This window comes from Lichenostomus cassidix, chromosome 6, assembly GCF_008360975.1.
Source record: "Lichenostomus cassidix isolate B80296 chromosome 6, HeHo_3.0, whole genome shotgun sequence".
Lineage (NCBI taxonomy): Eukaryota > Metazoa > Chordata > Aves > Passeriformes > Meliphagidae > Lichenostomus > Lichenostomus cassidix.
In genome coordinates, this window is record NC_139487.1 from 14,330,888 (window position 1) to 14,346,705 (window position 15,818).

Genomic DNA, 15,818 nt, shown 5'->3' on the forward strand with positions numbered 1-15,818 from the left:
CCAAATGAGAAAACATTTAATCTTTACCTCCTACCTTTATATAATACAATGATTTAAGAATGTTAATGGTAACCTTATTTTCAGACATACATTTCACATATTTTTTCTATATGCATTTATTTTAAATAATTGTTTTTATTAGTAGTTATTTGGGTTTTTCTCAATTAAAAATTACCATTCACTTAACCCACACCTTGCCTTTGAAAGACAATAAAATTTTAAATAGCATAAGCTTTACTAATGTAAAGTACTCCACAAAACTTGCTAATCACATGATCTTAATAAATTCATTTTATACAGTTACCAGTCAGACTTTTGAAATTGCTTTTGTGAATTTTCTTATCATTTGTACTTTGCACTCATGAGAATTAGCTCATGTATTTCTCAGGTCTGTATTACTACATCTAGAAAATACTGTTTATTCTATGACAATAACTGGTGCTACACAAAATTTTAAAAATCAGCTTATGTCTTCCATAAATGCTTCAGTGTATCAAACCTTTTGTTGGTGTTAATGAATAGTATTGAGCTATGCTACTACTTTGGGGTGTTTCCATCAATCAGACATTTCAGATTTTGTATTTAGGCACCACCCCACAACAACAGCAACAAATTTTAATATCTATTGGGAAAAAAAAATCACTCCTTTACAAGGAAACTGGTTTGGTTTTGTCCATGAACACTGAGGTATCTGCATCTTACATGACACAGATCTCAGAAGAAAGTTACATCTAGCATATTACTGTACTGTTTATTCATGATTATCAAGCAGTAAGGGTTGACTTACAGTTTTCTCTCTTCGTGGGGAATGTCCTTTTAAAAAAAAAAGCCACAGGACAAAACACATCAAAGAAACAAGTTCATTTTTATTTTTATTTTATCTCCCTCATACTTGCTTAAATACAATCCAAAGCATAACATTATTTAAATTCCAAGTGTTCTGTTTAAAACTAGCTTTTCCTTTTTTTTTTTCTCCCAGAAAGTCTTTTATTCTCAAAACATGCTTTGTAAATAATTACTTTTAAGTGTATGCTGAGCTTTGAAGGACCCTCAAAGCACTGAAAATGCAGGTTTGAACAATAATTGAAAACTAAAGTCCTATAAATCAAGCTTAGTTGAGTGGTCATCTTTGGGATTTGCCTGATTAAGAGATTCTTCACCTATAAATGTTTTTTGCCTTCATTAAGTTACTATAATGTAAGAAATTTTCAGATAGTCATTTTAACACTGCACTCACTACAGTTTGGATTATAAAGGTGGTTTGGGTGTTTATAAAGGTAGTTTTTTTCTCCTTGAGAGATCTTGTTAATATTAAGTACAAATAAATTACTAATTTGTGGTGGAACATTCCATTGGAGATTTCTATGTGGTTTCATAGTCTCATAACCCTCTAAAATATGTGTGAGAAGGAACAATTTCACCTTTCAGATTTCTATGTATTATCTATGCAAAAATGTTTGAAGAAACTCTTAATGTGGCTGTTTCTAATATATCGGTGAATGACAACTCTGCAAATAGATGCTTATTTGTTGTCATATGTGATAAAATTCATAAACAGTAACAGCAGTAAATTATTCACCTAAGTAGAAAAATTTCGGGATAATCAGCTGCAGAGTCATAGACTAGGATTACTGGGTTTTTTGTGGAAAAGGGAGGATAAAGTCACTTAATCTGGGAAAGAAGTGTCTTAATATCCCTTCAAGATACCTCCTAATTCTCAGTTTCTTGATGCAAGGAAGGGAAAGGGCAAAGGGCTTGAAAATAAAAGGCTGGAAAAGTACAGATGACTCCTGAGATGAGTATAGATCCACTGACTTCAGCAAAGTAACTTTTCTCTGTGAAGGTAAACTGCAGGTCAAAGGTTGGATAATTCTGTTAAAGACCATTTTTGGGAATACAAAATCCCCCAAATTAGTTTATTTAAATGAATGATAATTGACTGAAACCTAGGGAAAGAAGTGGAGACCTCAATAGAGTCTCAAACAACTAAGTTTGGATGTTTGATCAACTAAGCTGATGAAATACTGAATATCCTAGGCTGCATCTAAAAATTGTGAGGATGATGTATTTTGAAATGTCACAAATAGTCTAATTTTTGTTTCTCCAGACCAAGGGATGTATTGAAGTACACTGTGCTCACATCCCTACCCATACCACCTTCTTATCGCTCTGGTGACAGCCAGGATGTGATTTGCTCTGAGCCTGACGTGAGCACACTTTACATACAGCTTTTTGTTAATAAGCTAGTGCTGGAACTATAGGGAATAATCATACTATTTAAGATTTTACAGTTGAAAATCTGAATGTGGAAAGCAGTCAAGATGAAAGTTATTATGAGACAACAGAGTTCATGATTCAAGGGAAAGAAAGAGATGAAAGAAGCAGAATAATAACAGTGGGCTCCAAAAAAGCAAACTCAAACAAACTCAAGGATTGGTACATGAGATCCTGGGGAAGGAGTTGAAAGGCAAAGAAAAATTCAAGGGAGCTGAGAGTTTCTTGAGTTTCTAAGGCCGTATTTTAAGTATAGCAAAAGTCTATCCACATGCAAAGGAAAGAAAACTCAGAGCACTGTGGCTGCATTAGGGGCTCATCAATTACCTGAAAAATATCAAAAAAGAATACTGGAAAAAAAAAAGTAGAAACAAGACAGCTGCATTATCAAGAACAAATATAAAAGAACAGCACAGCAGGTTTGGAACAAAACTGGGCAGACAAAGTTTTTGTCAGCAAGGGAAAAGCAAAACAATGAAAATGGATTTTTAAATAATTTTCTATTATACAATAAGAGCTCTCTGCTTACCAGAAGAGGTGAATATCAGGTGGTGCAAAAGCCTGGAGTGCTTGCTGTTCCACTGCCTCCCCTCTAAACAATGTGTGTCATGATCAAAGTTAGCCAGGAATGCAAGTAGGGATGGAAGGCTGTCAATCTAATTAGATGTATTATAATATTAACTTTCGATTAAATCTGTTCTATAATAATAAGGAAAATTGAAATAATCTTGAAATTACTGGATTTTTGATTGAGAAGGAATGAGTGAGTTCCCAGAGAACCAGAAAATAATACTGTTTTCTAAAAGTGGGCAAGAGCACAGGAAGGAGTGGAAAGGTGAGGCAAAGAGAATGACAGAGAATCAGCCAGACAAACTTTGACGCTAGAGGAGTTACCGAAAAAGCTGTCTAAAAATCTACAAGCTTAGAGACTAATTTAAAAGCCTTTTGTCCATGAAGTAATTTTTAGAAAACCTAATGGTCAAGGTAACTGTCCCAGGAGATAAATACAGCATGTTGTACATTGGAGTCAATAAATGCCTTGACAGCAGATCCTCCTGGCCTGATTATAATTAGGTTGCTCAGATTCAGAAGCTGGGACTCTTAAGGTGAATACACAGCTGGTTAATACGTAATTTCAAAGGGTAATTACCATGTTTGTTAAATTGTGAAAGTGAATTGATTAGGGTTAGGACTATCCAGATGTTGTGAGTGAAAAGCAGGTGCAGATCCCTTAGGGACAAGGCATAAAATCAGTGAAAGCTTTGGCTTTATCAAAAGCACAGCATTCCCACAGTGGAATGCTGGGGCACCAATCAAATGAGGACCCAAAGCAGTGGAGCCTTGCTCAGGAGTGAAGCTCCAGGGCAGGTGCTGCAGAGGTGAGTAATGAAACCTGTACTAATTAACATTTCATACATATGCAGTGTCCTGTCTTGCTCATTAGCTGCCCCATGCAATGCAGGTGCTGCTGTGTGAATTTTAAGATCTGCAGATGGCCTTCACCTTGGCACCCATGCAGGTGGGGGTAAACAAACTATTCTGGCTTACAGTAATGAGTCGAAACATGTTCGGTTCTCAACACACTCGGGTGGGAAGAAGGGAACCATCACAGTTACAGTAACAACAAGATAAATCCTGCCTGGGGCTCTGCACACTCCAGTGAGGGAGGCAAACTGTCCAGGGTTACCATAAGGAAGTCTCACACCCCATGCTGTATGGAATGTATAGGAATGTCATTGAATTGTACTGTTGGAATACAAGGTGGGATGGAAAGCACACAGCACACAAGCTTAGAACTCACAATAATCATGATAACAGTTTAAATTACAGCTTCGAGTCATATGTTTTTGCAGGATAAATATTAAATGAAAAATAACTACAGAGCTTCAGTAATAATCTCTGGGGACCATAACAGATAACAAGCTGAATATGAATCCATGTCTATCATTTGCAAAAAGAAAAAAAATTGGTGGAGGAAGAAGACCTGAGGTGTACTACCCAAGAGCTATACATGACAGAAGGTAATTATTTTGCTCTGTTTGGCAATAGAAAATCATCAGCAGGAATGCTTTACTGTTTAGGCACTACACCTAGGATACATACAGGCAAAATGAAAGAGAATAGAGGACCACAATAAATATATGTTTAGAAACATAAACTGAGAAAGACTGAAAGAATTGGATTTACATAGACAAGACTGGATTGAGCCAACCTGACAATGTGAAATGTTGCTGTAAATAGCTGTAGTAGCTGTAGAGTTAGAGGTTTTTTAATGTTCTGTGAAGTTTAAGCAATTAATTTTGAAACAAGACTGATTTTGTTTCAGTTTTTACATTGGAAAGCTTCGTGTGAAGCACTGGAAGAGTTTACTCATCTGTAACACACCTGTGGGATCCACTTTCCTGTGAATTTTTAAGAACAAATGAGATAAAACTCTGTCATACGTGCACAGGCCCCCTTGTTCCTGTGAAGGGAGAGGGATTCAATAGGGATCTTCAGTAAAGTAAATTGGACACTAATTCAAATACTTACCTGCAATCAGGGAATGCTATTAATTTGATTATTAATTTAATTGTATTCCAGTCACTTCAATTTTCAGGGGTTTATTTGCATTCTTCCACTGATACATACCAAGAAGTAGGTGATGCCAGGGGATGAGTTACCAGAACTAATGTCAAAGATGTTTTAGAGGGATACCGAATTTCCTTTCTATACACATGCTGATGCCGTGGAAAAGTGACTTGATGCTGAAAGCAGCAGCAGAGGGATTAGAGCCTGAGCCTGCCATGCACTCCATGTGCTGGGTGAGTCGTCTTGGCTGCCAGGAGCTGAGTCACCATCCCGGGAGTGTCCCTGTGGCATGTGGCACTCGGGGACAAGGCTTAGTGGTGCACTTGCGTTAACAGCTGGGCTCGATGGTCTTAGAGGTTTTCTCCAATCTGAAGGATTCCCTGATTCTCTCACTGCCTGAGCTGAACTTCTACTGCTTCCCGTCCTCTCTGTAGCAGTTTTCTGGCTGTGAAGCCTCAGTATAACCAGGAGATGGCACGAGAGGCCCTTGGCAGTGTTTTCGATGTTCGTGCCGCGCCGGGAGCTAAGGGAGCATGAAAAACGATGTCTGCCCAGAACCTGCCCGTTAGAAACATGCAAACACGAAATGGCAGGGGGAGGTTTATATTCCATTTTTAAAACGAATATGTATTTGCATTCGGCGTTCAGCTGCTCCCTTTAATCTTTTAGAAAACATGCACACACAACGCCATAGTTTTAAATCCTGTTTACCTTCTATGCATGTGTAATACACTCATTTCTGAAAACCTGGCAAAAGAATTACACTGCACTGTCTGGAGGAAACGTAGACATCGAATTGCAGGTTACAGGGGCAGTGTTAAGCATCTTAACCTAACTGCATCCCTGCCCTCCCCTGCTAAGGCTAGCTTTTCCCTTATCAGTAAACGAAGGGAATGTCAGGACGTGTCTGTGGTCCCTCTTTGGGATAAGTGAGGGCAGATGTATGCTGTCCTTTATGCTCTGTTGCTACAGTTATATGTCCTGCCGAAGTTATTCCCCAGGCAGCAGTAACATTTGCAGGATACTTGATGGGAGTGACTGGAATAAAGAAAATAGGAAGAAATGCTGTATAGCAAGGAATACAGATGAAGGGGAGAAATAACTAGAAATGTGAAATGGAGAGGAGCCTTGAAGTCAGGGGGAAAAAAAGGTAAAGATTATTTCCATTTAATTTGAACAGACTGTTTTTTGAGTAATACAAATACCTGATTTATTTTAGGTGTAAGTTAGGGGAAGGAAGAGTCAGTAAAACATTTTCACCGCTGAGACCAATGCATTTCAAAGCAGCATTTTATGGCATAGACCAGGATGGGCACAGAGTGTGATAGATGTGCCAGGGCTGCCAGCTGTGATAGCTCATTCTCCTGCTGACTGACTCATCATGCTCAAATGCTAACTCTAAAATCAAGGGGGAAAATTATTCATTCTTTAATAGACAAAAGTGAAAAGTTACTTTCAAGAATAATAAATGCTTTGGTGAGTATAATTTCTTTCATTTCTTTATAATTTTTTTTAGAAAGTATTTGTTGGAAATAGTAATACAATGGAAAATTTCTGATTTAATGCATTCTTACTTTTATATGTTGCTAAATGTAACTTTAGAAGTAATCATCATGAAAAAAATATCTTTCAGCAAAGACTGACAAAGAAAAAGGCCTTGATGTAAAATGTGAAGTCAGCCTCTCTGTTAGGTTTTGAATAGATTGCAAGGTGTCTAAGTGTCTAATTGTTTTTAAAGTCTAATTTCCAGTCTAAACAGAAATGAACGTACTGCAGACTTCTGAGCAGTTTCATTTGAGCAGTGTCCCTAGAGATCTCCCTCTGGCACTATGATAGCAATGAGTGCTAAAGAAGTATTTGCATTCCTGAAACTTGGATGGTTTTCCAACTATAATAGTTTGTCTAATAACAGAGAAATAAATTTTAAAAATACTCTGCTGCTGTACCTTGCTTTGGCAACAACAGCAGTACATGTTTTAAATGTGGTCCCAATTCACACTGAATTTGACCTTTGTTTTAATAAGCTTAAATTTGGGTAAAGAGCCATTAAAATGTTTTCTTTCTTTTATTAAAAAAGTGTCCTCTGTCTTAATATTTGCTGCACAATATATATACATATTTTAAAAACATTTCACTGACTCTGTTTAGCTGCTGGTGGCAGCCTTGTGTTAAGGAGCCATGGGAGCTCTTGGCATTTTGAGTGCTGTGTTGGTTAAGATCAACTCCAAACATGATGAAACATTTAATTGTCATCTGTGCATTGTTACTATGTTTATACCAGGCCCTCCTGGTATTTCTGCACATATGGTCTTTTAATGCCTCATGGAAAAGTAGCTTCTATTCTGTCAAAGAGGAAAGATACTAATAATTGATAATTAAGAGATTGGTTGGAGGCCATTTGTAGTGCTTTTAAGTCCTAAATAGTAATTACTCAGAAACAGAATGTTAGGATAAACACACCAGGGCAAAGACCATGTGAATTGCACAGCAGATGCCAGCAGCCCTGGACAGACCTTCATGGAAAATCTGCATGTCCACAGGTGAGCACACATTCCCTGTGTGGCATAAACTGCCTGCTTTTTACTCTTTGGGTTGCATCACCACCTGGCTACTCCTAAGAAGCACAGATTCCCTCTACTCTAGTCTCACAGGACCCTCCAATGCTATGGGAAAGGATCACCTGCTGGTACAAAGTGACATTTCCCTCCTTTGGTCTCGTGTACTGCAGCAAGGCCAAGTGGTGGCAGTTCTCCCTGGTACCTGTGGGGAACCCAAGGGAGTTGGCAACCCTCAGCTTCCCTCTCTTCAGTTCCTCCATAGCTCCAGCAGGGAGGGGATATCTCATCACAGTCGGGCCCCTCTGCTCTGAGCTGGCTTACTAGGGCAGCGCTGAGCTTTGGGCTGGAAGATGTGGAGCCACAATTAATTCTCACTGGCTGAGATCTTATCCCAAAATATTTCTATTATCAACAGCCTAGTCGGCAGCCAGATAGGACTAGGTAGTTCTGCAGAACCTCCTTAACACAAGACCAGCGTTGTGTGTGTAGATTTCTACAGAGCTGAAGGGGAAGGTGCTGCCTCCCCAAAGAGGGCAAATGTGTATTCTGCAATCATCTGCATAGATTATTACCATTATCTATGGTAAATGGATCTTCAGACTCCTGCTAGTGGCCATCATGTTGGTATGTGTGAGCTCTTTGTCTCTGCCTCCCTGTAGCAGCAGAGTAAAAGCTACTATCTGTTCCTGCTCTACTCTGACAAATTTCATTAGCATGAGCAGGTTTTCATCCCATTGGTAATATCACTTGATTTTAAACATGGTATTTCTGAATCGCAGTTTAGCAGGAGATTTTCAAACATGCATTTAATGAATAATAGATAGAAACAGAAAGAAGGCAGCTTAAGAACTTTAGATAAAATTAAACTAGCAGCTGTTAAATATTGTAGCAGTCATTACATTCAGAAGTCATTTGCTACCTATCCAGGAGACTTATAAATTTTATGTGTAATGGAAATGAGATTTGGTTTAACCTTGTCACACCGTGATCAATTTTTGTCTCTGGGAGCTCAGCATTTGACACCATCTTTCTGCAGTGCCATTTGCTTCGATACAATGCAATTAATAAACCAGCAGTGTATAAAGATGTAATTTGCAGCTCAGATGGTAAAAAGTCTTCAAATCAGTAAAGGCAGATGTATCAGTGGATGATTAAACTCAAGATTTTCTATTTTTAGAGCTCCATCACAGATCATGAATTCTTTTTGTCCTATACAACAGCTTGTGTCTTTATTTGTTGACACAAAGCTGGAAAAAATAATGTCATAGAAATAGACTCTTTCTGAAAAACATCTGTATAGAGATATGTAAGTGTATAGGTTATATGTAAGAATGTAAGTAGGATATAAGTATATTATTTATACTTATATGTAATACTCTGTAAGGACTAAGGGTGGAAATAATTCTGGGCACATGGGACATATTTATCTTATTGGGATAGGATTTGGCCCTATCTGTAATGCAGAATGCTGTTAAAATAATCAGAAATATTTAAAATGAGAAGGAAGCTTGCAGAAAAGTTACACTTTCTTTTTCTGACATTCATAAGAATTAGTCCTTGAGAATGGCATTTTGCCTGACTGCAGGGGAGGCTTGGCAGGATTCAGTAAGCAGGCAGTGGTGCTGATATTCCCAGCTCTGACTGGGGAGGTTGCTGCCAGGCCACATGTTAAATGCAGATGACTCGAGGGAGTTGTCCTTAGTAATTCAGTGAACAGAGCAGATTCCTGTATGTCTCTTCTTCATTTCTTGTCTGCTTGGTCTGTGAAATACGTTGCCGACAGAACTGTCTAATGCTCAGAAATTCTGGTATTTTAAAATATTTCCTCAGGTTTGTGATGGGGGAAGTCTTCACATTTACCTAATGAAAAGAATCGTTAAGAATCTGTGCTTGAAATATTCGAGGTGGGGTGGGGGAAGGGTGTGTGAGGGCGTGTGTGGGTGTGTGTGTTATAAAAGAAAGGAAATTTAAAAGCAATCTTGTACAGTTTGGTCTAGTAAAGTTTCTAAACTTTCCATTGTTAATCAGAAAATGTTTGGGAAGGATAAATGGGTGAGGATTCAAGTAATTAAACATCAAACAATTTTGTGTGGTGAAAAAAACCCACAAATATATAGATGTCCCACAGTCTTTGTCCCTGCTCGAGGTGTTTGTGGACTTCTTTATGTAGATAACATATATGGGAGGCATTAATACTTGAGTGTTTATTTACATGTTTTTACACCAGTTTCCTTCAGGAAGCTTGTTCAGTGGGCTCAGGCTGCAATGCCAATCCCTACCTACACAGGCCAGAGCCAAAGGGCTCCAGGGGGGCTCTGATCATGCAGTGTTGTGGTTCTAAATCGGTTATTAGATATCTTTAAATAGAGGTGACAATCGTGTTTGTATTTTTGTTTGGTTAGAGACAAACTCTTGACCAGTGTCATCACTGGTAGAGCAGAGTAGGACTCAGAGTATGCCATGAGAATGATCAATCAAGGAGAGAGAGCCCAAAAACAGTTCACAAGTCAAACTTGAATATGGTTCAATGCAACAATTTTCTGGTGAACAAAAAACTGTAGGATTTCATGGTGAGTGGATATAGCAACTATATTTGAAGTGGGCAAGAGGTAGAAATGTTGGGTTTAAGAAAAGATTGACAGGGAGGATTTTAATAAAACTTTTTACTAGATTAATATAAAGAAAAAAATATACATCTTTATAAGATTAAGATTGAAAGATTTCCAAATCTACATTGGAAGATTTAGACATTAAGTAGGAGGGTTTCAGTGTTAAAACCTCTGCCTCACTGACAGTCTAAAAATAGGTAGAACTGTGGTTACAATAACTGTTATCATAGGGAAGGAGAATGCTGAGAAGTGCAGCAGAGTGGCAGAATAACAGGTTGGCTAAGTCCCGTGGTGGACAGACAGCAGAGCACTGGGTTTGTGTGCAGGTGGTGGGTGAGTGCAAAGCAGCAGGCAAGAGCAAGGACTGATAAATAAGACGAGCAGTCATGATTTCTGGAGGCAGACTGATACCAAGCAGGGGTGTGATAGGAGTTAGCAATGCTGTGGATGTCCCACTCTGTTCTTGCACAGGAAGGGAGGGAATTCATGGTTACCCTGCAGTGAAAACCTGCCCATAAAGCACCAAGAGACTTTTGTCAATATACTACAGAGCTTTACTGCAGCAGCCAAGTGTTCCTGTTGCATACAAAGCCCAAAGATGAACGGGAGCGTTTCTGAAAGACACCCTTAAGGTGGTAAGAGGAAGGAGAGGGATAGTAAGATAACAGAGAAATTTGTATAACCTGCGTAGCTGCGAGAGAGCTGGGAGGGAAAATATGGCATGAACTCTGTAACCTCAGCAGAACTCTCAGCAAAATGCTAATTCTAAGGCAATAATTGCCGTTTTCTGATCCTATAGTCCAGAAACCATATTTTTATATAAGCTACCAGAAGCCTGTCAATTTGTAGAATCCAACGACCTTGACATTTACCTTCTTCAGTTTCACAACCTTCTCCTCCAAACCCCTCAGCCTGTGCCTGGTGCTGCAGTCCCGGAGGACCCAATGAGTGAGTTTCTCCACTTGCCTTCCTGAGGCTGTCTCGGGAACGCAGTGCTCAGCCCAGAGAAGAGCAGGCTGGAGAAGAACCCTTTGAGCAGTGCACCTGGTGCTTGAAAAGGAATGGAAAAGCGAACTCCAGGGGAAGGGAGATCGGAAGGAGCAGCGTCCCCTCTCTCTCTAGCGGCCGGGGATGCTGCGCTCCCCCGGGGGTACATTCCCCAGCGCCGTTTGAGGCTGCTCAGCTCCATAAATGCCATTTGCATGGGGATAGGATGTAACAAGAGCTGTAAATCACTGACGGCGGAGTGAACTCCTCAGGGGCAGACACGGCGGAGCCGAGCCTCCGCGAGCTGGGGCAATGTGTGAACGATATCTTTTGTTGGGGGGGAGGACTGATAGCAATTAGATGATACTTATCTGACCCTTTGATGTGTATTTACACAAACAACGTTTTCCTCCGCGAGTTGCGGTATAAAGGAGAGGCCCGTGCTCTCCGGCACCTTCCTCCTTCCCGGCGTCTCCGAAACAAGGCAGGATGACTAAGGCCCCTTTCTCCGTGGAGTGGTTGTCCCAGAGCAGCCAAGCTCTCAAGAGCCCCACCGAGGGCTCTCCACATCGAGCATCCTCCGCGGGCCAGCGGCTCGGCTCCGGCCCCAGCCCCGGGCAGGGAGAGCAGAGCCGGGAGCAGCCCGCGGGCCCGCGGGACAGGAGAGGCGGCAGCAGCAGGGAGCGCGGGGCGGACACTCCCTCCGCAGGTACCGCGGCCGCCGCGACATCCTGGGGCTCCTCGGCGGGGGTGGAGGGCTTGGGACACCCCCGTGCCAGGGAAGGCAGCACCGCGTGGTGGCTGCCCGGGGGCGGAGGAGGGGGGGTGGCTCCACACGCGGTTCTCGGAGCCTGGCTGACCCTTTCCTCCTTCTCGCCTTCCCTAGGAGCAGGCGGGAGGCCATCGGGAGCGGGTCAGCCCGTGCCGGAGGAGGGTCCCGAGTGCCCCGAGGAGCCCTGCGGGCGCGGCGGGCGGCGGCTGCGCACGGCGTTCAGCGCGGAGCAGATCAGCACCCTGGAGAGCTCCTTCCAGCGGCAGCAGTACCTGGGCGCGGCCGAGCGCCGGCAGCTGGCGGGCAGGATGCGCCTCTCCGAGGTGCAGGTGAGCGGGTCGGGAACGGCCGCGGCGCGGGTCCGAATAACGGGATACACAACAAGCTGGGTGACGTTGTAACCTCGTCTTTCTCCTTCTTTCCTACCCCAGATCAAGACCTGGTTTCAGAACCGCCGGATGAAGCTCAAGCGGCAGCTGCAGGAGTTGAGGACGGAGCCCTTCTGCAGCCCCTCCCTCCCTTACGGACCTCAGGGCGCCGTGGTGCCCTTGCCGCTCACATACTTGGCCCGGCCAGCAGCGCTGCCCCGGCAAGGGGCTGCCCCCGAGGGCTTCCCTTTGGCTGCCCTGCCGGCACCCGCCCTGGACCTCAGCAGCGCCTGCAGAGCACAGCCTGTTGGCTTTTGGGCAGCACCCTGCTTTGTAGGGTTCAGGGATCCCAGAGCTTTCTTGCTGGATGTCTGACCCTCTGGTATGGACTGTGACTAAAGAGGATTTGCACTACTGATAGATACCTGGGCTGCCCTTGTCTGTAACTGCCTGGTGGAGTTATCATGCAGCACCGATCTAAACATTTACAAAGATGTGCTGGACAATCTGAATCATGGACTTCAGGCCCTTGCATTTATAGGCAAATGTAAAATATAAATGGGGTGGGACAAACTATAATATAAATGGAATCTTTAAATAAACCTATTTTTTCCAGCTTTCATGAGAATTCATTTCTCAATGATTGTAGAGCTATTCAACCTTCCCCAAAAGAAAGCTCCTCTTCATTAAAAGAAGCTTAGACTCCTTCTTATCTAGATTTATTTTGTGCCCCCCTGCAATTTACTCTGAGGGTGAGTGCAAAAAACCTGAATTTCCTTCTGTGTTCTAAAGCAGGTATCCAACCCCTTCACCTACTTATTAGATGAGGTTTTCTGTCATGGAATTGAACTATGCACTTTTAAAATTTGAATAATGATTAGTAAATTGATTATCAAAATGGCCTGATTTCAAGCCAGAAAAAGGGCTCTCAGAAATGATCCTTGACTGATGTAAGTTGACATAAATCTTTTCAAAGTCAATTGTCAACATGAAAAGAGCAATAAAAATTTCCATCACTTTAGAGGTGATGTAGGCAGTTATTTGAAGATTTCCGGTGCACTTGTAATTTGGGCTCCTGTAATGAAAGTTCTAAGGGTTCTCTGTCAGTATATTTAAATATCTTTTGAATACAGGGCCCAATGTGCTATTTAAGTACACTTGCCTGGTAAAAAGCAGCATTATGTGCTGCTGTGGGCAGTGGGCTTTGCAGTCACCTCTGAAAGCCTCCTTGGTTGTTTTGTAATCTGTGCCGTATTTTCCTAGCCTTTTGAGATATTAGTATTTGTTTGCAATTGCACAAATTGTTTCCAATGCAAGAGTTTCAGCTAAATTTAAAAGGGCTCAGGAACATTATGAAGTTTTGGATTAAGGAAATTTATTGATACGCAATTGAAAATCCCATTCAATGGAGGTTTATTTCTCAAAGTCAGGTATTAAGCAGTTGATATCGATTCGAAGAAATCTCTCTGACTCTTTCAAACGTCTTTAGGGAACTAGGGTGTCTCCAGAAAGTGCTTCAATGATGAATATTTTCCTCTGCTCTAAAGCAGTGGGAGGAGGGTGTCGTCGTCTCCCCCCACACACCAAGGGTAAAAAGGGAGATTCAGGAGCACACCTTACGGGGTTCCTAAATGTCCCCGGTGAGAAGCGATCTGGGGCGGCTCTGGCTGAGCCCTCATCCCCTGGGTCTGCCCTCCCGGCCCCCGGGCTCGTTCCGCGGGGCAGCAGCGCAGCCGCCGGGCCTGGCTGTCCCGTCGGACGGGCGAGCGGAGTGGAGCAGCCCCAGGCTGCCCCTGCCCGCACCCAGCAGCTTCCCCTCTGTGCAAAGGTTTAGAGCGAGACACACACAACCGTGCTGCCGGGGACAACACGCAGTGCTGCGATCCTTGCTGTGGTTTAATCCCGCGGGGTTTGTGGGGACCACGCTGAGCCGAGCGGGGCTGCGGAGCCGAGCGGCAGCAGCCACGGGGCAGTCCCGGGGATGGAGGCTCTGCGTGCCGGGTGGGTGTGTGAGGCTCCCCGAGCTCTGGCTGAGGCTGCCCGGCTTCGTGCCAGGGGGGAGGGCTGGTCAGCGGGAGTAACGCGGCATCCCTGCTCTGGCCGCACGGGCTGCAGAACGGCTGGAGAGGCAGAAGGCGATCTCTGAAAGGGTGCTAATGGTCACTTAACATAATGACTCCCGGGCCACGGGTATACTCAGCAAGAACATGGAATGCCTAGCCAGTGCTTTGGCAGGCCTAGCTTGCAAATATTGTTCTGTTTCCTGGTAATTGTCCAAATAAACGCGAGAGGTGATGCTCACTTGACTGAGTCCTAGTGGTATCAGGTTCCTTCGAGCACATACAAGGTAATTTCTCTCCTACCTGCAGAAGTCGATTTTCTCTAGAAGGTAACTTCTACGTTCCAGTGGTCTAGAAAGCTTTATGTGGGATACTTTCATTTTTTTCTAAAGCTGTCCAAGTCTGGCACTAAAATGTGAGTGCATGTTTTTCCTTTGATCTGGGAGAAGGAAACTCGGACTTCATGCTGTATTCGTGCTGTTTGAGTTTGTCCTTCACTGTGTTTTAGCCCTGGTAGCAGTAAAGGGGCACTAGTGTCAGTGCAGCCCTCTGCACGGTACCAGCCGCTCGCAGGATATCGGAGCGGTGCGGCTCTGGCACCGCACCCTCCGCAAGCCCCGCAGCCAACCCCTGGGCAGGCAGCACCCCGCCTTTGTGTCCTCAATGGCACCACAATAACCCCGCACCGGAATGCTCTCCGGCGGGACAGAGCGGTGTGGGCAAGTCAGCTACAAATGGGGAAAAAAAAACCAACAAAAAACACCTACAACAAAAACCCGAGTCGATTAGCTGGGGAGGAGCCGTTTTAATGCTCGTGGGGCGAAACTGTCGGAATCCCCCGGCCTGGCGGCTCTCGAGGAAGAGGCTGTATAATCTGGAAACTGGGCTCCCCAGGGGAGGAAAAGGCGACGGGAGGGGGAAATTGCCAGAGCGCTAACTTCAAAGCCTTTCTCCCCTGCAGTGCGTGCGCGGAGGGGGAGAAACCTGATTGAATTAACACCGCGGGGCGGGGGAGCCGCCGGCAACCGCGCTCGGGAGCGCCCGTCCCAATTTGGCTAGAGCAGCCATCAGGGGACTAGGAATAGGATCGGGGTGTTTCACCCCCCTGCAGCTCCCAGACATGGTGGAGCCACTCCGGGGACCTCTTTACAAACTAGGTAAAGTTATTCGGCGTTGTGTGCTAATCGAGAGAGATCTCGCACTGTTAGGCCATTACATCTAATTGCTGCCCATTATCTCTTTCTTTGATACGCAATTAGATGACAATTAACTTGATAAATCCCACCGAAGTGGAGGGGGGAAGAAAGAGGAGAGACCTCTTGGTCTCGACGTGTTCCTTTTGTAGACTTTATTACTGTTCCTTTATATTTGTCTCTTAAACTCCTAGGCTTCAACCTAGTGTTATCCTCTAATAGTAGCTAGTAAGGAGCTAATCCCAGGGTCGCTTTGGTATTCAGGTAGGTTAAGTGCTTCAGTTCTTATTTCAGCTCTCAGTTACTCTGTCTGGGCAATTCTGAACAACTGTGGAGGTGTCACAAGTCCTCAGGCAATATGGCGATGGCGTGCACAGAAATTCAAGTACGAGTTTGTTTCGAACTACCTTGTACTTAATTCATCTA

The 15,818-nt window shown here is 43.4% G+C and overlaps 1 protein-coding gene across 2 annotated transcripts; it reads left to right on the plus strand.

Annotated features, from left to right (window-relative positions):
- Window positions 1-6,958: 6,958 nt before the first annotated feature.
- Window positions 6,959-12,759, plus strand: LOC146435286 (homeobox protein VENTX-like). Of its 2 annotated transcripts, XM_085065138.1 has the most exons (3): window positions 6,959-11,708; window positions 11,886-12,100; window positions 12,203-12,759. In XM_085065138.1, exons 1-3 carry the CDS (start codon window positions 11,489-11,491, stop codon window positions 12,512-12,514), a joined length of 747 nt encoding a protein of 248 aa, XP_084921264.1. In that variant the 5' UTR covers window positions 6,959-11,488; the 3' UTR covers window positions 12,515-12,759. The 2 variants fall into 2 exon arrangements, with proteins under 2 accessions (XP_084921264.1, XP_084921263.1); XM_085065137.1 differs by having other exon boundaries at window positions 6,959-12,100.
- Window positions 12,760-15,818: the final 3,059 nt, after the last annotated feature.

Bases quoted from the DNA above. Each gene is read 5' to 3' on its own strand.
- LOC146435286 (XM_085065137.1), top strand. From the start codon at position 11,489: ATGACTAAGGCCCCTTTCTCCGTGGAGTGGTTGTCCCAGAGCAGCCAA. The intron at 12,101-12,202 runs GTGAGCGGGTCG...TTCCTACCCCAG, and splicing joins TGCGCCTCTCCGAGGTGCAG to ATCAAGACCTGGTTTCAGAA.